This window comes from Microtus pennsylvanicus, chromosome 2 (assembly GCF_037038515.1).
Source record: "Microtus pennsylvanicus isolate mMicPen1 chromosome 2, mMicPen1.hap1, whole genome shotgun sequence".
In the NCBI taxonomy this organism is placed as follows: domain Eukaryota; kingdom Metazoa; phylum Chordata; class Mammalia; order Rodentia; family Cricetidae; genus Microtus; species Microtus pennsylvanicus.
The window spans coordinates 24,185,108-24,207,103 of NC_134580.1; the positions used below are offsets into that span (position 1 = coordinate 24,185,108).

General features: G+C 46.4%; 1 protein-coding gene across 3 annotated transcripts in view; it reads left to right on the plus strand.

Annotated features, from left to right (window-relative positions):
• The window catches only part of Ano6 (anoctamin 6), a 165,385-nt gene that overhangs the window by 117,066 nt on the left and 26,323 nt on the right, over nt 1-21,996 (plus strand). For 2 of the 3 annotated variants that reach the window (XM_075960464.1, XM_075960466.1), the window contains 5 exons: nt 3,466-3,600; nt 9,086-9,191; nt 11,996-12,056; nt 19,518-19,660; nt 21,696-21,773. In XM_075960464.1, the coding sequence (XP_075816579.1) occupies nt 3,466-3,600; nt 9,086-9,191; nt 11,996-12,056; nt 19,518-19,660; nt 21,696-21,773 (523 nt within the window). The remainder of the gene's footprint in view (nt 1-3,465; nt 3,601-9,085; nt 9,192-11,995; nt 12,057-19,517; nt 19,661-21,695; nt 21,774-21,996) is intronic. The other variant, XM_075960465.1, reaches the window with a different exon arrangement.

Consider the following 21,996-nt stretch of genomic DNA (forward strand, 5'->3'; position numbering starts at 1 on the left):
GGGGCTTGTCTCTCAGAACATCAGGGTTACAGTTCAGAAGCTGGTGGTTTGGGCGCTGGGATGTTTGTTGTTGAAGCTCGCCTCTGTCCTGCGTGTTTGCTACAGTAACACCATCCTTGTCGGGGGTCGTGGGCTGCTTCATGCAGGGATACTTAACATGCAGTATTGTGTACTTCCGTTAGCATGGTGCCCCGTCGCCTCTGTTTTTGTGACGGTAGCAGCCATTAAAAATGGTTTGTTAGGTTAATTACTTTATAAAGAATCATTTAATTATCTCATTTGGTCCTCCTTAGTCCTCCCTCATTGGATATTGTCTAGATTATTGTCACACAGGGGTACTTCTGTCAACTCTGATTACCCAGGAGCTAAAACAGTATGTGGGTGTATACATGTAAACACATTTGGGCATTCATGAGGAACTGGTTTCCGGAGCCTCTGAGACTAAGGAGACCTGTCCACGTTCCTTACATCAGAGGCCATCACCTTTACATGCCCCGTGCCCCTCCTCCCATCTACCTTAAGTCATCTTTCGATCACTCCCAGTCCCTAAAGTGGTGTAAATGCCATATAAGTGGGTGCTCTGAGGTACTGTCTGGGGAGTGACATCAGGAGAAGAATCTGAAAATATCCATGTAGGTGAAGTCTGCCCCCAAAGCCTTCCGGCAAGATTGGGTGCGTCCAGCGTGGTACAGCTGTAGACTCCCCTGATGTTTTCAGTTAGCAGTCGGCTGAATCCCTGGGTGTAGGACCCAAGGGTGGCAGGCTGTCTATGTTGCCATCTTTGGGAAGTTTCCATTTCATTCACCTCCTTCTGCAGGAAACCAGACGTGTCTGGCCACACTGCCGTGGTTTGATGGGTTCTTATTCTAAGTCAATCAAGTGCATTGTTAATACCCCAGCCCCGGCCCAGGTGCTCCCTTCTTCTCACCAGGAACTGCTCACACACCCAGGCTCTTGACCTTTGTTTCCAGTTCCCTGGGATTATCAAAAGGGGTCGATTTTCTTTTTTATAAAACTGAGCCAAGCAAACTAGAAAGAACAATCTGTGGGAAGCCGCCTTGCCCCAGGAAAGAAAAGTTCCTCCAACGACCCCTCATTGACCTCGGAGTGGGAAAAGAAGATAAAGTTTGAGTGGATGGCAGCAAGGATCACTGGAGAAGAAAATGACGCTTTGGGGAAATAAAAATGGGAGAGGAAAGAGTGTAATGGAGGGTTCAGTCGGCCCCAGAAGTCCAGGTTGGGGGCAGTCTAAAGAGAGCTGTTCATCAGGATGGCTCTTAACACCTGAGAGAACCGAGTGTACAGAGGAAAACGGACCGAGCAGGCTTCTCAACTCGTCTCTGAAGGGTGTTTATAGCCTTAGCAGTGTAAAGAAAGCAGAGGTGGCCACCAATGGGATGGAAACAGAGGTGGCGATGCATGCACGAGGCAGGGGCTGGTGCTCCAGGCTGGAGCGGCAGTGTGTGGGGTGAAATGCATTTGAGATGTGCCTCTGGGCAGCAGTTGGAGGGTGCAGCAGGGTCGGATGGCTGGGGACTGACTGCCCCTTTTAATTGCCAGCTGCCAGACTTGGTCATTCTCATCTGGAGTCTCAACTCTTGGAAGACTGAGGCAGGAGGATGGGAATTCCAGGCTAGCCTGGGCTACTCAGTGAGACCCTGACACAGAAACAAAATAGTCAAGGCTAACTTTTTAGACTGATACTTTAAGAAAACCCTTTTGGTGGACAATGACCAGAGACCGTCACATCCAAAATTAGCCTCTTTATTCCCAGTTTCACATTCCCAGTAGGAGACAGGTCTCTACAGGTCTCAGGTCTGGAAAGCCTTTCTGATTTTGACTCCATTGTACCAGGAATGTCGTAGGAAGAGTTCAGTTCTCTGTCACTGAATATCCATGTGAAGACTGCTTGAACATTTACCTAAATTTGGCAGAATATTTCTCCCATTCGAAAGTTTGACCATTCAGCTTCTAAGGATCCCGGTTTTAAAATATGTCATATCCAAAATACATGGTTTATAAGAATTGGGTTGCCCTAATTTGCATCATTGTGACAACACACCTGGGTCAGTCTACTTTATAAAGAATAGAGGTTTACTTCACACACAGTCTGGGGGACTCCAAGTCCAAACAGCATCGTACTCTTTCTGGTGAGGGGCGTTCTGGTTGTGTCTTCTTAGGGTAGGTGACCTCATGGCAGGGACACTGGGGACAAAGGGGGCTGAACACATGGTGTGACAGGATGTAGTCCTCTTGGAGAGCTAATGGTATCATGAGAACCTGCATAATACCTTCTGAGGTCATTATGCTTCCTGCGTGACCTCTCCCTAGGTCTGCCTGTTAAAGGCCCACCACCTATCCCTCCATACTGGGGAGCAGGCTTCCAGCCCACAAGCCTCTTTGAAAGCAGAGCAAGAATATAGTAAAGAGAAAGTGGGCTGAAATGGCCCAACCCTTGCCAACGTGCTATCTCCAGGCACTACCCCAAGCCTGCTAATTTCCTGCTGTCCATGAACCAGACACAGAGCCCTAGTCAAGTCAACACGTCACCCTCTGCTTCTCTCATGCCCTAACTTACTCCATTGGCTCCTAGCCTTTCTTTGAAGCCTGTGGCGCTGGACGGACCTCCAGCCTCCCAGGAATCTAGGCTGTGCTCACAACTGAGTTCCCGCTAGGTGGGGCCCAAGGAGACTTGCTCAGCTCCTTGGTGAACCTACAATTCCTCATAAGTCTCACTTGTTTCCACAGACCAAGATAGAGACAGTAGAAGCCCACAGCACAGCAACTGCCCGGGCCTCGCTTGCTGCACTGGCAGGAATAGCTTTTGCCTGCTTCTTGTTCATTCTCTTACCCGTGGTCAGAAAGAAAGTAGTGTTTTGTGAAAAAGAGCGACTTCTATTTGCCTACTAGTTTTCCTTTAGTGCACCATAGGTATATTGGTATGTGTGTGTCCTGAAGTCACGGTAGATATGTGGGGTAGCACCATCTGGGGTCAGGGGTACCAACTGTTTTCTCAGAAATGGACCCCCGTACATGGAAAGACCACTGTATCAGCAGTAAGGTTTGGGTTTTATACTTCACTTCTTGTTCTTTCTTTGAGAACATAATAGTGGGTAGCTGAATAGGCTGAAGACTCCCACATATTAGAGGGTCTTTCAGAGACTAACACAGTGCTCGTCTTCATCAGGAACAAGGGACACCCCCTCTGGCCCCTCTGCTGCGCTTTTCCTTTCATTGGTCACTTTGAAACTCCCTCTGCCTCTGCACATGTAACATCCTTTCTGTCCCGTAGTTAAACTGAGGCGCCGCTGTGAAGGTGAGCATGCGGGAGGGGTGAACTGAATGGGAGTGTTTATGTAAAAAGCCTTCTTTACTTAAAACCCAAACAGCATGCTAGGATGAAGCTACACAGCGATGATCCTCTAAAAACACCTTCTCTCTCTCTCCCTCTCTCTCTCTCTCCAGGAAGTATTACGGAGAGAAGATTGGAATCTACTTTGCTTGGCTGGGCTACTACACGCAGATGCTTCTGCTTGCAGCTGTGGTGGGCGTGGCCTGCTTCCTCTATGGATACTTCAGCCAGGATAACTGCAGTTGGAGGTACTCTCTCTTTCACACTGATTGGTCAAGACAATGTTTCCAGGGCTATAGACTGTCTGGTAAAGGAGACGCCATTGCGTGATCTCTCCCCTTTGTTCCGAGAATTGGAGCGAATGAAAGGGAACATTTCTCTCAGATAAGCCAACACAGCCTCCCTCTGACAGAAGCACTATGTCTCAGATTTCAGAACAAAACAAAACACGCTGACATCTTCAGATAGTTCTTTCTACGAAAAAGAAAGAGATCGGGTTGCCCTTGAACTTCTGAGGGATGCTTCACAGCCTTGCGGATCTGGGCCAAGAAAAGCTCTGCATTCTTATGCTTCCAGTGAGAAGGCTGGTGGTTTTCTGTGTTGAAAAATGACTTTTTCTTAAATTATATGAAGAGTTGCATGATCAGAAACTCGAGTACCTCAGTTGCGGTTTTGTGTTTTTTGATTTTACAAAATTATTTCTTACCATGTTGGGAGGTGAGGATAACTCAGCACCTAGGAATCTGTTTGTGGTTGATACTGGCATTTAAATGCCAGCTTCATCTAAAAGGGGGTCCCTGGGTGCTGTGGCATGTGGGACTGTGCTGCTATCATGTGTCTGCTTTTGATGTTCACTGTGCCAGACACTGTCTCTTGGTGAACTGGCCTCAGTCCAGGTGGAACAGGCAGAGGTTGTGGTTTCTGGGCTTCAGTACTGAGGTGGTAAATTCTTTCAAGCCCCGAGCATGTCATCTTGGCTCTGAGGTGGGGTGTTTGCTTGTGACCCTGATGACTTAGCCTGACAGGCTGCAGGGCCTGTGTGTCCGGGATGTCTGTTTGAAGTCCTCTCTCTCTCTCCCTTCATGAGAAGGAATTTGCAGCCAAGGACTGAATGTTGCTATCTTCTCCTTGTTTGCCTTTGTCTTCTTGGCTGGGCTAATATTGTTCCACTCCTGCATGGCTTCACAGAATAGAACTTTCGACTGAGTGGGTTTCCCTTTTGCAAGGTCCATTTGTGTGTGTGTGTGTGTGGTGTGTGTGTGTGTGTGTGTTGGGTGGTGTGTGTGTATCGAATGTTGGCTGTGGTCCATGCCCAGGAGTGCGTGAGCACACAGAAGCCAGAGCAGAACTTGCGCTTGCTCTCTTGCTGACAGTCTCATCACCTGAGGCAGCATCTCTCACTGAGGCAGAACTCACCTTTCCTCCTAGGTTGGCTCACCATTGAGCTCCTGGAATCATGCTGTCTCTACTCCCCAGTGCAGGTGTGTGCAGCCCTGTGTGGATTATTACATGGGTGCTGGTGATGAGATGCCCACAGAGCAAATACTGTTACCCATGAAGGAATCACCCCTGTCCCGGGTTCTTATAAACCTTTCGTGAAGTAACCGTGATAGTCACATAGTACCTGACACTTCACACAGATTATGGGAAATAAAAAAGAGAGTTTTACCAAAACTACTTGACTTTACTTCAATTAAATGCTGTCAACAGAGCCTAAAGGGCCATACTAGTAGGACCTTGGAAGACTGTGGTGCTGAGAAGAGTGTGGACTTGGAGGCCCAGCTTAAGAGGCTTCAGAAGGGAACGCTATTAGTCAGGGGCTAGACACCATTCCTGTGATGTTTTGGCAAAGAATGTTGCTTCTTTCTACCCATGTCCCTAGAACTAAATTAAAAATTAATGGAGTAATTTGGGGTGGGGGCAGAGGCAATAAGGCTTCATGATATGGAATCTGCCCCATGGTTGTTATTAGTGACTCATACATATTTATCATGAAAAAGAACACACAAGGCAGAAATACCAAACATAGTTTTGAAAGAAAAGGGGCCCTAGGAAGCCTAATGTTATCGCCAAAGAATGTGCTAGAAGAGAGGCTATAGTTGTAAGGGAGATTAGCTGCATTAAGGAGAGGTCTGCTCTGCACTAGAATAAAGGAAAGGGTTCACCCAGAGCAAGGCCCTCCCACCTGAACTTCCAGTTTGGGGTGTGTGGGGGGGGGAACATTATCCCACTGCCTCCGGACTCGAGGTTTCTAATAGGGAGCCAGCTTTTTTCTCTGAGGAGCGTTGTGTGTCACCAGTTACGAGTCTCTCTCTGCTGTTGGGATTCTTCCCTTGGGCTCTGTCTTAGCCTCTGAGTATGGTCTTTGAGTGTATCCTTCCTAGAGCCTTCTGAGTTTCTCAGATGTAAAGCTTTCATGAAAATTTGGAAGGTTTTGGCCATCCTTCTATTATTCCCTTTATCGTTTTTACCCCGTCTGCAGCTTGCAGGATGCATGCGCTGGTGTTTGGTATCTGAAGCTGGATTCATGGGTGTCTCCTATTCCTTTCCGTTTCTCAGACTGTATAATGTTAACAGACACAACAGTAAGTGTCTTATCTGCAGAGGAGCGCCTTTCCTGAAGTTTTTTCATTGATGTTACTGTGCTTTGCTTAAGAGTCTAGTTAGTTCCCTTTAACTTGCTACTTTCCCATTTGGTGAGACACACTCACACTGTTTCTTTAACTCCTTAAGGGTGATTTCCTTGAGTTCTCCATGCATACTTGCTTATCTGAAGACTTTAATAAATAGAATGTGCCGGCATCCCGGGTTGGCCCTTGCTCTGTTACTTCTGAACTTCTGAAGTACTTCTCTGAACTTCTCAGGTTTCTGATGTGCCTGCTACTTGCAATGTTGGGAATTTGACATTTTAAATATTTTACCGTAGAACCCTGGGAATCAGATTTCCCCTCAGGGTTTGTTGCTGCTTCTGCTGGTTCCACTGCCTCTACTGCTCTTGCTCCTTTCCTAGACTGAGCCCAGGGTCTGTATTACTTGCCTTATATGGGCACTAAAGTCTGTGTTCAGGAGATCTTTAGACAGGAGTTGGATTGCAGTGATTTCCTTGGTGCTGGGCTCTGCCCTTTGCCTGTGTTCCAGTGGACAGTATCCAGCTCTCTTGAGGCTTCCTTCCGGGTTATGCAGAACCCCCAGGGTTAGCCTCCAGGTTCTCAGATCTTTTCTGCCTTGTGTACTGTAGCCTACATGCATGAGGCCCTTCTACATCTCACAGATATGTTGAAGGTGTCTGTGGATAGAGCATGCCTAGTTCTTCCTTTAAAGTTTTTGAGTTTACATCTGCGGTTACTACCGACACAAGCAGGTGCTATGTTAAGTAATTCGTGGAGATTCTTAAAGCACACATGGGGGATTGGGCTTTCTCCCAGTCTGAGCTCTGGGCATGAGGTGAAAAAATGACAAAGCTCACCATGAAGCTGTTCCGGCGAGATGCTGGGCAGGTCAAACACTGACACGCCTGGGGAGGGGTCCCTGGAGCAGCTACAGACGCTGTTTGCCCCACTTGGCTGCTGGGAGGCTGCTCTCGTTCATAGTGGATGGACGGCTGCTGGGTTTTAAGGCTGCCACGAACCTGGGGAGACACGCATGGCAACCAGCCTAAAGAACATGCTACAAAGCTGTGTTCTTCACGCATTGACCAGCCCCTTCTCACACAACACACACACACACATACATACACACACACGATGGGAGGGTCATTAGGTGATTGTAAGCATTCAGTTAACTTTCAGAGTTCAGGAAAGGGTGAGATTGAACATTCTTGTCATTGTTCTCATTGACTCTGTGAATGAGTAGGTTTGTTGAGCGCTTACTCAGCTCTCTCAGACTTGCTTCCCAAACCCCCTCATTTCTCTGGGTTGTTTGCATGGTCACCTGACCAGCGATAATGCTGGCCCCATTCTATATAAAATGGTACCACCAGGAGGAGCAATCTACAACCTCTTGTGTCTTCTCAGTAAATCTTAAATGTATTAGTAACTTCCTTTGTGTCTTCTTCCATGTTGACAGCATTTCTCCTTAACCTAAGATTGTTTAAATATTCTTTTATTGTTATTTTCTTCTCTAAAAAGTATCTTTCATTTTCAGTTCTGTGTGTGCCTATGTGCGTGTGCCTATGTGTGTGTGCATGCACGCACATGAGTGCACAGGTGCCCCCAAAAGCCAGAGAGGGCATCAGGTCCCCCAGAACTAGAGTTACAGGCAGTTGTGAGCCGCCCTGTGTAGGTGCTGGGGACCCAGTTCAGGTTCTCTGCAGCAGGAGAATGTACTCTCTCTCTGTGGAGCCCATCTCCAGTCCCATTTATCTCTTTTTCCAGTTCTGTAGTTGTCATTCTCGTTTCTTAAGTGGGATTTATTTTGGTGATACGATTGCGGCTTACTTAAGTTCTTGTTCTTTGTAATGTCACAAATTGAACTGTCCATTCTCGTCTCCCTAGTTTTGGGACCAGATCTTTGGATATAGGTAGAAATCTTTGCATGTTTCCTTTTGTGCTGGTAGTTGATTGTGTTAGCTTGTGCCAGCAGGTACCCAATTTGTAACTCATCTGTTCTGAACTTTGGGTCTTCTGTGAGATGAGTAGATTAAATGGAAGCTATCTAACACAAATTCTGATCTCTACAAGCAATTCTGAAAAAAATAGTGCAAGTCTTAGCTATATTTGACAAAATTTTTGTTTTTTCCCTATAAATCTTAATACATCTTTGATTAGATTCATTTTTAGACACTATATTTTTTAAGCTACTGAAAAACAGGTTTTAAAAATTATTTCCCAATTGTTACAGGTAGATAAGGAGAAAATCTCTTTTGTTTCCCTGTGTATACTTTATATATTGATTTTGTATCCACAAACTTTACTAAATATGCTCTTATTATCTCTGGATTCAAGGCCACACATAACGCTTTGACAAATACTAGGATCTGTGGGGAACAGGGGAAGGAGTTAAGATGCTTCTGTCTGAGGCTCATGAAAGGGGAAGTAGAAGTGTAATTTCTATACCAAATAAAGCCAGCTCTGGAGGGGTTTGTGGAAGATGGCAGGTTCCTGGGTGGATGTGGGGACAGTAGGTTTCCCTCCTCCCTGTACTCACAGCCTGGCTTCTCTGGCTCTCTGTGACCTCCAACCAAAGCAGCTATAGAGGAGGACCCTTTGTATACCCCTGAGTTAAGGGTAGACTTGGGCATTGTATGATATTCTCAAAAGATTAATTAAAAATATTATATTAAAATATTAGGAGCTGGAGAGATGCCTAAGTAGTTAAGAGCACTGACTGCTCTTCCAGAGGACCTGGGTTCAATTCCCAGCACCCACTTGCTGGCTCACAACCATCTGTAAATCCAGTCCCAGAGAATCCAATGTCCACTTTGACTTCTGTGCACATGGTGCATAGACATACGTGCTGGCCAAGCACTCACCCAGATAAATAAAAATAAAGGTTAAAAATTTTTTAAATATGCAAGAAAAATATTTTTAAAGAAGTAGACCATTTACTATCCCATATGCTTTTTATACCTTCTACATGACAAGCCTTCATCAGAGTTATGACTGTCACCTATGATCCTGTTTCATAGGTTTCAGTTTTGTTGCTTGTCATGGGTAGACTTGGATTTCTTATGTGTCTAGAAAACGAAAGCCTTCTGCTAAGGATTCTGAGCTGCTTTATTTTCTCTTTTGTTAGCAAAGAGGTCTGTAATCCTGATATCGGTGGCCAGATCCTGATGTGTCCCCAGTGCGACAAGCTGTGTCCGTTCTGGAGGCTGAATGTCACCTGTGAGTCTTCCAAGGTAATGTTTGCTCTTCCAGATGTTTACACAGAATAATCACTTAATCATAACATATAAATTATTCCCCCTCTGGGGAAATAGAAACGAGTTCCCCCCACCCTGGAAGGGAGTGTACAGTGCATTTGCTTCTGCTACATTTCCAGGTCATAAACTGAGTGGCAGCTTAGTCCCAGGAAAGGAAGGACGCGCTGGGTTTGACCCTAGTGAAGTATCTCAGTTACCCATCTAACAAATATCTCAAGCTCAGCTTATTTTGAGTAGTAAAGTTTTCATTTTCTCAGGGTTGGGGGCTGCCCTACCTCTGAGCTGTAACCTCAGCCATGGGTTTACTGTTGCAAGTGTTTGCCTTAACTCAAGTGAGCGGAAACCTAAAATGTGTGCTTATGAATGTGTGCTTCTGAAGCCTGACGTTTGTTATCATGCAGTTTGTGTTTCTTCCCCTTTCAAAGCATGGGTTTTCAAAGGCCCTGCTGGTCAGTTAAGACTATTGCTGTTCATGCAGAAGGAAGGGTTTGTAACTCAGTGATTGGTAAGATACTTGCCAGACACATGACTCCCCGAATACTAGCAAGTGAGGGCAAGCTGCCTGGGTCTTAAGAACACTGAGATAGGAGGGGTATGCTGAGCAGCAGTGCGCTTAACAGACAGCTTGATCGCTTAGGTCCTCAGCTTCCAGCCTGGAAAATGAGAAACTGATTCTGCCTACATCATAGGAGCTTTTCCTTGGCAAGGAGGAAACCAGCCTGGCCTCTCGTGACTGCAATGGTCTCCGATGGGACTCTTCTCTGTTCTCTTGGCCTGCCACAGGAGGCTCAGGATCATCGCGTGGGCCTGGGACATTCTGACCTAGTCCATAGAAGCCTCCCTTTTCAGGAGTAGTGCTAGAGTACTGACTTTTATACTCTAATATTGTTGTCGAATGTGTGTGCTCACGTGCACGTGTGTTTGTGAGTGCATGAATGCACACACAAGCAAGCGTTAAAGTGAGAGGACAATTTTGTGGAACTGGTTTTCCCTTTTAGTTTCGGGGGTTCCAAGTTACCAGGTTTGTGCAGCAAACTGGCTGAGCCATCTTTCTAGACCTGATTTATGCAGTGCTGATAACATTGGCACCCAGCACCTGTGATGTTGGGAGAGTCGTTGTCTCATCTTACAAGCTGAAACACTGAGGCCCTGAGAGACAAAGGGGTGTGTTCTGCTCACACATCTAGAGACTGTCAGGGCCAGAGGCTGCAGCAGGTCTTTGCTGCTCACGTGGCTATGCCACATCCCTCACTGGCTGGTGGCACCAGGCACACAGCCCTGAAATCCAGATTTGTGTCTGAAAAACTTGCCCCGCTACTAGTTACGATACTTGGGGTGCGTTGTCAGCCTTATCGATTTCTACACTTAATTTATAGATTTAAAAAGATTTAACTGCCTGTCCCTCCTTGGGCGCTAGGCAGTTGGCATGGCATGTACCAATTTCAAACTTGGAGTGACACTGGATGGGATCTTAAGAAGGAGATTCCATATTTGGAATCTTTTTGGGGTCTGCTCTTTGTGTGCAGGTATTTGTGATAAGGGGTAGAACATCATGGTGAAAGACATCTCAGAGCAGGTGGGTTTCCCAGAAGCAAAGATGAAAGATACGAAAGCATCGTTTGTGGGACCCCATCCTCAGCTCTAGGCTGCGGGACATCTGGCTGTGACAAAGTCCATCTTCCTTGAGCTGAAGGTTTTTTTTTAAAAGAGCAATTGTTCCAGGAGGCCATTTAGAGAGTCATGCTGTTTGATCAAAGTCGACATGGATGGTAGAGGGAACTTATATCTGCTTCGGAAACCAGGTGAATGAGAACGTAGCTAACTAGATAATATGTCTTATGAAAATAACCAATGGTTTTGCATACATGAAAATGACATCACTTTGGGTATAAAAAGCAACCCCCCCCCCAAAAAAAACCTATCCAAAGCAAAGTACACTTCCTACTCAGAAACAACTTTGAATATGCTGTCACTGAATATATGTGAAGTTAGTTTCCTTGTTCCCTCAGAGCCTTCATCCACCCCCACCCCCTTTACTCTTCACGTTTCCCGCTTTTCTGTTAGCTTCATGGGGTCTATCTTTAGGACTTTTTAGACGCTCACTAATAAAAGTTGGTACCCAGTGAAAGTTTCCAGGAAGGCATAAAGGCTGTGTATCTATCAGCAAAGAGATCAAGTTTGGCAGTAGAGAGAGAGTAAGTAATCCTTTATAATAACTACACAGGTAACCTGATGGAGGCACCTGTCCAGCCCTTGTCCCGCTGTTCCAGAGCAGAGCCGTCCTTGGGCTGAGGAGGCAGAGTGCGTCTGAAGAAAAGCCATTACTACATAAACAGCTTTGTGTGTGTGTTTTTTTTAAATAAGCAAAGAAGTATTTCTAGAACTTATCCTCTGAGGGGAATGAGGCAACGATAAGAGGCAAATCAGAAAGTTGCTTAGAGGGCACTGGATTCTTACAGCCGCTGGCTGCGTCCTTCCTTTCTCTTGACAGCTCATAAAAGCAGCTCTAACGGCCTGCAATCTTAGCAGATGCGGCTATTGCTTTATCGCGGTGTGCGGAGATTTCCCCTAGAAAATGCACTTGGGTTCAGACGGTGAAAGCTGTTTGCTTTTAAAGTGGGAGAAATTCCATCTGTGGGTACACCGTACGTGTAGCGATTGCTAAGCCAGCACGGCCCTCGCGCGCGCTCACGCTGCAGAATACGCAGAGCGTTATGTATTTGCTGACTTCTGATAAGCGAACGGTTCACTTATTCGCATGTCATTGCTGTATTTTCCAGAAATTGTGCATCTTTGACAGTTTTGGAACCCTGGTCTTCGCCGTGTTTATGGGAGTGTGGGGTAAGTTACTTTGGTTTTTCTCTCGGTTTGACGGTGTTGGTGCACTCTGGCATAAGCTCTTGAAATCTCCCACTTTCAGGACCATGTCTTGGCTGAGCTTTATTTTTTGATGTCATTAGAGTTTGCTGTATGAAAATCTACCTCAAAGGCTGTGGCTTCCCCAACACCCCTGGTTTCTCATTTCATTATTTCTCTCGATTCCGAGTCACACATGGCCTGGCTCAGCTGGTCTCTGTGGTAAGCCACTGGCTCCACTGGAAAGAGGTGGCCTGACAGCAAGAAGCCTGGCTTGGTCTGGAGGGTTTCATGTGGTTTCTCACCCTCAAATGTCTCACCTAGGATTCTTTATGGCGCTTCAGAGCTACAAAAGGAAGCAAAGAAACACAGTGTTTTGGCAGCTTTAAAAGTTATTGATATTTATTCTTTGAGAATTTCATTCATCTATACACACTGAAATATGATCACATAGAACCCCCACCTCCCCTCTCCAGTTCCCCCCAGATCCTCTGTCAACTTCATGGACTCCTTTTCTTTTCTAGAATAGCCTGCTAAGTCCAGTGAGTTCTATGTGGTTGTGCCACCATCCACTGGAGCAGGGACACCTACCTCTCGCCACTCCTCCAAAGCAGCGACTGAACTCCAGCAGATCCTTAGTTAGGGGTGGGATCTTGTGAGCTCACCCCCAGTCTTGTAATTTGGGCTGGCTTCTTTTGTGCGGGTATCCTAAAGGTAACCACGGCTGCCTGAGTTTGTGGAGTGCAGCAGATGTCCCATTTAGGGCTAAGCACACGTGGTTACTTGTTCTCAGCTCTTTGACCAGTTATAAGTGTTTGTTAACTGATGCCTAGCACGAGGAAAAGCTTCTCTTCTGAGGATGAGAGCAGCTCAGATCTATGGGTTTAAATAAAATGTCCAGGACAGCTTGACAACATAAGCATTTAGCAAAGCGGCAATAGTAGGTCCCACCCTAGGGCCTATGACCTCTTCAGCCATGGGCTTTTGGACAGGTTTGTAGTACCAGGCCTGAAATCTTTCCTGTGAGACAGACCCCAAACCCAATCAGAAAACAATTGATTGCCCTTTAAAAGTCATGCCACTACCGCCCCCTGAGCACCAACTTGCTAGACAAGATGTAACCACATATGCAACAGTGGCATCGGGCCTGTTATTGCATTGTTTGCCAATGTCCCATCAGCTGCAGCAAGTCAGGCAGCCAAGCCTAAGCAATGAGGGATGAGATGAAGGAGACTACCTAAGGGCAAAGGGCACGAGTTGTTGGAAGCCATTACAGTTTCAGGACCCATTATCCCAAGTGCTCAGGACCAGAAGTGTTTCAGAACTCAGAGTCATTTCCTCCTCTTCTCCTCTTCTTCCTCTTCCTCCTCCCCTTGATAGGACTGTCGTAGGCACATCCATAAACAGAAAATACAAAATCTAAAATATTCCGAAATCACAACATTATTGTAAGTCAGCACTCAGCATGGTTTGTAGGTCAGGGATGCTTATCCCCATGCATCAGCTCCCACAGCTGGGATCCAGCCTGGGGGTGGAGGGGAAGGCGCAGAGCAGCATGGGATTACCAGTTGAGCTTGCTTCATAAGAAAGAGGCATTCTTAACGTGTAAGTTCTACACAGGCACTGGGGGCTGCTCATGCTTTTTAATCTGTGTGGCGTCGATAGCATAATGAGGAAGGCATTTTATTAAAATGCAGACTTTTGAGTGTTTCATTAGTGTAAATATTCTTATGTAGAGGGAAAATTCCCATTCTCCATGCGTTTCATTTCCAGGTGTAGGCTGGGATCAGCAGCGTCATGTTATAGGAAAGAGCAAGGAAGAAACTAAATCATGCCTCCACATCAGTGCAGGCATGCACGCATGCACATGCAGAAGTGGGCATTGAGGGTCCTTGCAGGGTGGGTGGTGGCTGTCTGTGTAAGGCCACCAAATGGTATTTTGTACCCTTAAGAAGTACCCACAGACACTGTTAGGGGACAGTAAAATCTGAGGTAGCCACACTTACCAGTAAGAGGCACTGTCATTGAGACGCTTGTATGTGTTACTGGAAACCTCACTGTGGGAAATACTTGACACAGGAATGGAGGATGGGCCAGTCTCTGGCATGAGTGAGACTTTGGGTTGGATTCAAGTAGTAAAAGCCTCTGTGTTGTCCTCCCCTCTTTCTGCTGCCTTAACCACAGCTTATGATCTCTACAATTCTGAACAGGAGACATTTTAAATAAGGCTATATATAAATATTCCCTTCTGTGACCATTAGCTGCGCCTGGCTATGGACCTGTCATACATCAGGCTGCTGATCCATCTTGTCTGACTTCAGAATGCAGAAAGTGTCTCTGCATGGCTTGTAGCACATCTCTAAGCATATGTATTTGATGAGCTCGCTAAGTGCTTTATGATGGTTTCCTTGTTGCTTCTGCCTTGTGAGGACCACCGCTGTGAACCTCATTACGGAAAGTCTGAAACGGCAGAGTCAAGGCGGTGGGGGGCTCTGAAGTCACTCCTTACCGTGGCCATTCCATGTAACATCATCTCCTTTCCCACAAGGTATCTGGCACTGCCTGTCTCTCTCTCTGTTCTCTAGAAATGGAAAACGTTGAGTGCAGAAAACATTCATAATGGGTATGGTACTAATCATACACTTACCTAGAAATATCCCCCATTTAGGCTGCACCAGCCTGGGAGACTGTGCTGCCTTGTGGAGTCTTAAGCACAGCTGTGGTTACAGTAAAGATCCCCATCATTCCTCCTTACCTGACTCTCTTGGCTTACATAGGTGGTTAAATGATGCTATTTTTCAGAGATTACTTGTAAGGGCAAGTTTTAAACAAGGCCTAGTGATCTCTGGGAAACTGCCAGTTCCCTGGCTCCTGACGATCTAGCGGATCAGAAGGTCCTGCATGTGGCTGTTCCCTCTTCTGTCTCCATTTCCGTGACACACAGACATGGCTACTGAGCACTTAGAAAGTCATTTCTACAACCCTAGCTGCAAGAGAGTCTGGGTGAGAAAGATGGGATGGGGTGAGCAAGCTAATTTACCTTATTGAATATTGTAAACAATGACGTCTGAAGAGTTAGAGGCTGATTAAGACATCTTAGACTCATACAGCATGCGAACACCTCCACTTCTCAGGGTTTGTATCTTGCCCTTTTACAGAATGTAATACTGTACTGCTCTCAACCATTTTTGTTGTTGTTTGTTGTTATTGTTGTTGTTGTTGTTGTTGTTGTTTGATTGTCTTCATCCTAATTTTGTGACCCCCAACCATAAATTTATTTTGTTGCCACTTCCTAACTGTAATTTTGCTACTGTTATGAAGAGTTGCATAAATATATAATATGCAGGATATCTGATATGCGACCACTAAAAGCGGGTCTCTCGGCCCCCCTCTCTTGCAAAGGGGTCGTGATGTTCAGGTTGAGAACCACGGGGCTAGAGCCTCCTGGTGTGTGGTTTGCCTGGGTACTGAACTACAGGGCTAGCCAATGGAGTTCAGCTTACGATATTACAAGGACACAGAACAGAAAATACGGAATGGCAATCCCTCCCATTCTAGGACACACAGCTTAAGAGCCCACACTCATATAGTTCCTAGGTGTACCCAAAAACACTGGGCAATTGTGCCTCCCGTAGCATTCTTGGTTTTGAATAATATGAAGAATCCTGATCCGTTCTTGCAACCCCTGGGGTTTGCCTTCAAGGTAAAAAATCTGCTAGCAACTCTGTATTTTCCACCTGGTCATTTCAAATTCAGTTGCTTCCAAGGTGGAACGGCCCAGGAAGTAAACATCTGTCCACCCTTAAGGTCAGGAGTAGTGGGAAGGGAACCGCTACTTAGGTCTCCCCTTAGGTGTCCATTAGAACGGGTCCTGTTGCTCTTTGAGAGAAAATTATCTTCATGAATCCTCCTCTATTGATGGAGTGCTTCATAGATTCTGTGTGTATGTCATGGTCTTAAAAGTGGAGAAAGTCACTCTCTGGTAGATTAAGCTGCCCACGGCCTCATCACATAAGAGCTCTACAGAGTTTTGACTTTTCTCGACCTCCAATCAGTGATACATGAATTGTGAGCCAGATATGGTGACACACAACTTTAATCCCAGCACATGGCAGGCAGAGGCAGGCAGATCCCTGTGGTGCCCAGGCCAACCTCGTATACATAGTGAGTTTTAGGACAGCCAGGGCCACATAAAGAGTCCGTCTCTAAATAAATAAATAAAATAATAAAATAAAATCAACAACAACAACAAAAATGTACATTAAGATTTGCAACAAGGTTTTAAGAAAGAGGTAGAAAGGTTTGGCATATTGATTTAATTATATTTTAATATTATGCTTTGCTTAGGGTTCAGAAAAGCAGGAACGGGCTAGAAAATATCAGTTCCGCAAAGAAGTATCTGAGTTGCATGATCAAATGGACCTCAGTAGAGAGCTACATCCAAGTACCTTTTCAGCAGCCATGGTGCTTTCTCCGAAATAGATCATATGCTAGCACACAGAGCAAGGCTCTACAAACATGAGAGACTGAAATCACTATAGACAAGCTGGGGACTGGAGAGATGGTTTAAAGGATGGTGCTGCTCTTACATAGGACCTATGGCTCCCAGTGCTGGTTTTGGGAAACTCCCACTACCTGTAGCTCTAGCTCCAGAGGATCCAATGTCTCTGGCCAGGCACCTGCAAGCACAGTTTTTAAAATAATAAAAGAAAGTACATTTAAAACAGAACAGAAAAATTCTTGAAGATCAAACAATACACAGTTGAATAATGAATGAATGGGTCATTAAAGAAATCAAGAAACAACTCAAAAAAAAAGTTCGGAGATGCAAATGAAAATTAAAACACAAACCCACTGAAAACCTGGTCAGTACAATTCAAAGAGTTGTGAGGACATTTATAATTACAAGTACATTACATTAAAATATAAGATAGGTGGCAAGTAAGGAATTTAAGGTACCTTCAGGCCTTCGAAAAACAAGAAAAAGAGAAGCCCAAAATCAGTAGGCAGAAAAGAAATAATTTAAACGAGGGTAGAAACTAATGAATTGGAAAATAAGCAAACAAGACTCAGTGGAATGAAGCGTTTGACCCAGGTTGACTGGCGTAGCAGAGAGTGGTGAAGTTGAAAGTCAAACAGAGACGAGCAGGCGGTGATCGCTGGGAACCCTAAGAATGGTTCCTCCGGCTGAGGTTGTGGGGTACTCAGTTTCTGGGACATTCCCTTTCATTGATTCTCTCAGTGCATTTGTTAAGTGCCTAGTGTATGCTAGCACTTCATCAGCGAACAGAACATCCCTGCCTCCGTGACAGTAACACTGTGGCCGTGACAGACGCTAAACCTAGAAGCCACTGCAGGTCAGGCTTGCATGCATGCTACCTGTGTTGAAGAGAAAAGGGGCTGACAGAGGAAACGGGCTGCTCTTTGTGTGAGAGGGTATGCTTTACTAGAATGACTCTCATAGTTACCAGACAGTGGAATCAGCTGGAGCAAACCATTTACCGGCAAAATTGTTGGGTAAATGAAAGCAGGCCTTCTGTGTGACAGGCTGTGCGGGTATTTTCTGAGGGGCATTAGATCCATAGTCAGCCACAGGGTGGCTTCTGCTCCCCAGCAGGGGTCTCAGGAAATGTCTGCCAGTTGAGGCTAGCAGAGCTCCTATGGGTGACAAGACCAGCAGTCATAGATTGTTCCAGAATACTGCCTTGCGTGCTGAAGGTGTTCATCCAGTGACCGGTGACAGGCAGTTAGTTCGCTTCCCCAGGCAAGTTCAAGGACACTGAAAGGCCTGGGGGCTCTTCAGTAGAACTGGCCTTCTGCCCTCCAAGTGCAGAACCAATTCCACCACCGCAGGTCACTTCTGCTCCAGCTGACCATTGGTGAAGTCACACAAGTGAGGCTGGGAAGTGGGTGCGTGAGCACTTCATTGGCCTTCACCCTGGGAACGTGTTGAGTTCAGACTCCTTTTCCAGCGTCCCAGACTCGCTTTCCACTCTGCTTTGCAGGCCTGGCTCTCAACCTTGGCTGCAAGAAAAAATAGCAACAAACACCTCTGCGCAGGCAGCATTCCTCATTCCCAGCCCAGTAAACCCGAATCTCGGGGCTGTTGCCTGTGCTTGGGATTTTTTTAAAGTTCCCCAGGACCTCTTATTTGCAGCTCAGTGAGACCTACCTCTGTAGACCCCTCCACCCCCAGCCCCGACACTTAGACTCCTGACATGGCTGGTCCTTCCAGTCCCCTAGACTAGACACCTGCCCACAGGCACACATCATCCCTGGCTGTCTAAGTTACTGCTCTGTTGCTGTGATACAACACAGCATATGTTTAAGTGAACTTACTAGGAATGGCATGGCCCGTGACACACCTCCTCTAACAAGGCCACACCTCCTAATCCTCCCCCAAACAGTTCCACCAGCTAGGGAGAAAGCCATGAGCCTGGGGGTGAGGGCCATCCTCATTCTGTGTGCCACACTGGCCCAGTATCTCCCCTCGGAGACGTGTTTCCTGCTGCACTGCTCGAACCAGACACCCGGCCTGCATTCTTGCCTTCCTAATGCTGCAGCCCCATCTTGTGACCCCCAGCCATAAATATATTCTCTTTGCTACTTCACAACTGTAATTTTGCCACTGTTGTGAATCATAATGTGACTATCAGCTGATATGCGGGCTATGTGACCCTTGTGAGGGCCACGAGGCACAGGCTGAGAACCCGTGGTCTGTCGGTGACCCGGTTGTGTATCTAGAACAGTCTGCTCCTCCTCTGTCTGCTGTGCCTGTTATTCCCATGCATACAGGGGGCTCTTTTGCTTTTTCTTGTTCTCAGCGTGTAGTGGACACTTGGGTAGCATTTGTGAGTGGTTTTCAGAAGGGTTTGAACAGTAGGCTAACTCGGAAAGCCTAGGGAATTGACCTGGAAGCTGCATCTCCAGTTAAGACTTAACATTTGTAGCTTTTTTGAGTTACAAAATATGAAAAATAATGATGCCTATTTTTTCATATTTATACAAAATTGAGAAATAGATCAGTTTTCCATATAAAAATATTATTTTAGTTTATTTAGAGGGCACTAAAGTTCCTTTCTCCCCCAGTCCCACAGGGAGGGGGGAAGAAGGGAATGAGGGGGTAGGGAAAGGCCAAACCACGGACTGCTCTTGAATAGTGAACTTTTGGTGTGTTCCATTGGCGAAACAAGGGTTGTGGGCTTCGTGTCTGACATGCGTGCTTGCCTTCTGACCATTCCCCTTACCCGCCCCCCCCCATCTTCATGTTTCACAGTATTTGTAAATTACCAACATTTTCATTAAAAAAAAACCATGTTCTGGCTTTTCAATGTTCTTTAAATCTATAAACCGATTGCGCTCACCCCAAGAGTGGAAGTGGTAATTCCCGGCATGGCATTCCACACCTGCCTCAGTGAGCCATGCTATCCTCTTCTCTCTTGTCAGTTACACTGTTTTTGGAGTTTTGGAAGCGGCGCCAGGCAGAGCTGGAGTATGAGTGGGACACCGTTGAGCTCCAGCAGGAGGAACAGGCCCGACCAGAGTATGAAGCCCAGTGCAACCACGTGGTAATAAACGAGATCACTCAGGTACATGTCTGTCCTGCTTCAGTGCACGCTTCCCTGGCAATTCCTAGTAAGGTGACGTAGTGCACGCTCTCCCTGCAGTTCTCAGTAAGGTGATGCACGCTTCCCCGGTAGTTCTCAGCAAGGTGATGCAGTGCACGTTCTCCCTGCAGTTCTCAGCAAGGTGATGCAGTGCACGTTCTCCCTGCAGTTCTCAGTAAGGTGATGCAGTGCACACTCTCTCTGCAGTTCTTAGCAACGTGATGAAGTGCATGCTCTCTCTGCAGTTCTTAGCAATGTGATGCACACTTCCCCGGCAGTTCTCAGTAAGGTGATGCAGTGCATACTCTCCCTACAGTTCTTAGCAACGTGATGCAGTGCATGCTCTCTCTGCAGTTCTTAGCAACGTGATGAAGTGCATGCTCTCTCTGCAGTTCTTAGCAATGTGATGAAGTGCATGCTCTCTCTGCAGTTCTTAGCAGCATGATGCAGTGCATGCTCTCTCTGCAGTTCTCAGCAAGGTGATGCATTGCAATGCTTTCTCTGAAGTGGTTCACCACACAATCCACCAAGCCCTCATGGGACTTGAGCAGTGCAGATGCCTGAGCCCGTTATGGCATCTCTGAGGTGCCTGTATCTCAGATGTGTTCTGAGCACTGTTTAGGACAGTGTATGTGGAGACACTCTCTACAATAATGATAGAGCACATATATTTTAGAGAGAGCGAGGATGGCATGGTTGTGTAAGGAAAGAAATGTTGGCATTGCAGATGTCTCAGGCATCTTGTTTGCATCCAGAGCTAGCTGTCCCTCTCTGGTGCTCAGTCACCGGACCTCCTGATTGGCGTGTGCACAAAACCTACTGTAGCTCTTAGTCTAAAGTCAGAGGGGTTGAAGGAGGAGAACACAAACCGAGATTCTACTGCGGGCCAGCACTGTGTAGGGCATTTGTCACTGGGAGAGTGTATTTGCTCCAACTACTGCTGCAAAGAAAGAGGAAATAATGCTCTGTGTTTCCCTGTTCATCCCCAAACCCCCAAGAGCTGATTTCTGAGTCTTCCATACTTTCTGTCAACACTGGGAATTCAGAGCTGCCCTTAGTCACCAGTGTGCAGTTTTGAACAGGAGTAGCTCCTGTCTGAGGAATGTCCCCTATTGTAGGTTTCTAAATTAGCCCCAGATTTTCAGGATATGGGTTGTAGAAGACAGGGGCAGGAGGGGGACACTTGAGCATGCTCATTTTATAAATAGCATAGCAGGTGGCATTTGTCTCTTGGGATGCAGGGAACCCCCCATTCTGAATAATGACTGCCGCTTGCTGGAGAGGACAGGGCAGTGCCTGTGGATGGATATGTCAGTATGAAAGCTGAAACTCGTGTAATGACAAACCCTGCAGAGAGCCAAAGCAGAGACAGTCTGGCCGTTTAAAACTGTCAACTGATGAATTAAATCACCAGTTTGCTAAAACTTGTGAATGAAATCTCACCTTCCTTATCCCGCATGTCACCTTTGCTGCCTCGTGTGTCCTCCCTGGGTTAGAGGGGAGCTTAGGGGCTGGGGGATCCTGGATCTGTGCCTCAGTTTCCTCATCTATAAAATGGAAGTGATAGAATGTTTCCATGTCACCATAGCGAGCATTGACGGAGTTCATGTGTAAAACTCAGGCGAGTACCTGGCCCAGAGCGAATGCCAGCCAAGGTTCGCACCTGGTGTTGCACTCTGGCTGTTCGAGGTAAAGTAGGAGGTGCCACGTGTTCTTCTATAAGGTGGAAATGCTCCAAAAATTCAGGTTGCACCACGTTAACATGTAAAGCGTTAGCAAACCCACAGATCTGATAGCCGAGAGCACACGCCAAGCGAGTCAGTGCCCAGCACCAAGCAAACAAATGCTGTACTTGGCCTGGTGTCTCTGAGATTATTAACTGCATAGCTACAAGCGAGCATGCTTGCAAGCTTGGGCTTTGTCTGATGTTTGCTAAGTCTGAGGTCTGTTGACACACCCGGAGATAGCAGCAGCTTTATTGGAGTTGCCCCCTTGACCAGTTGTTCTTCTTCATCAGGAGGAGGAGCGCATCCCCTTTACTGCCTGTGGGAAGTGTATCCGGGTCACCCTGTGTGCAAGCGCTGTGTTCTTCTGGGTAAGAAACTGTCACAAGCTTATGTTTAATTAATTCTTTTTATTACATGTCAAATTTGTTAGTATCTCATTTAAAACATCAAGGAAAGTGCAAATCAGGTGTGGTCTCTTATGGAGAGGTGTGGGGTCATGCAGAGAGATGGCTCCTGAGTGCTCCCTGGCTGCCACACGGAGTATTGCCAGGTTGGGACACCTTCCTGTGCACCGTGGCTTTTCCTTCCTTC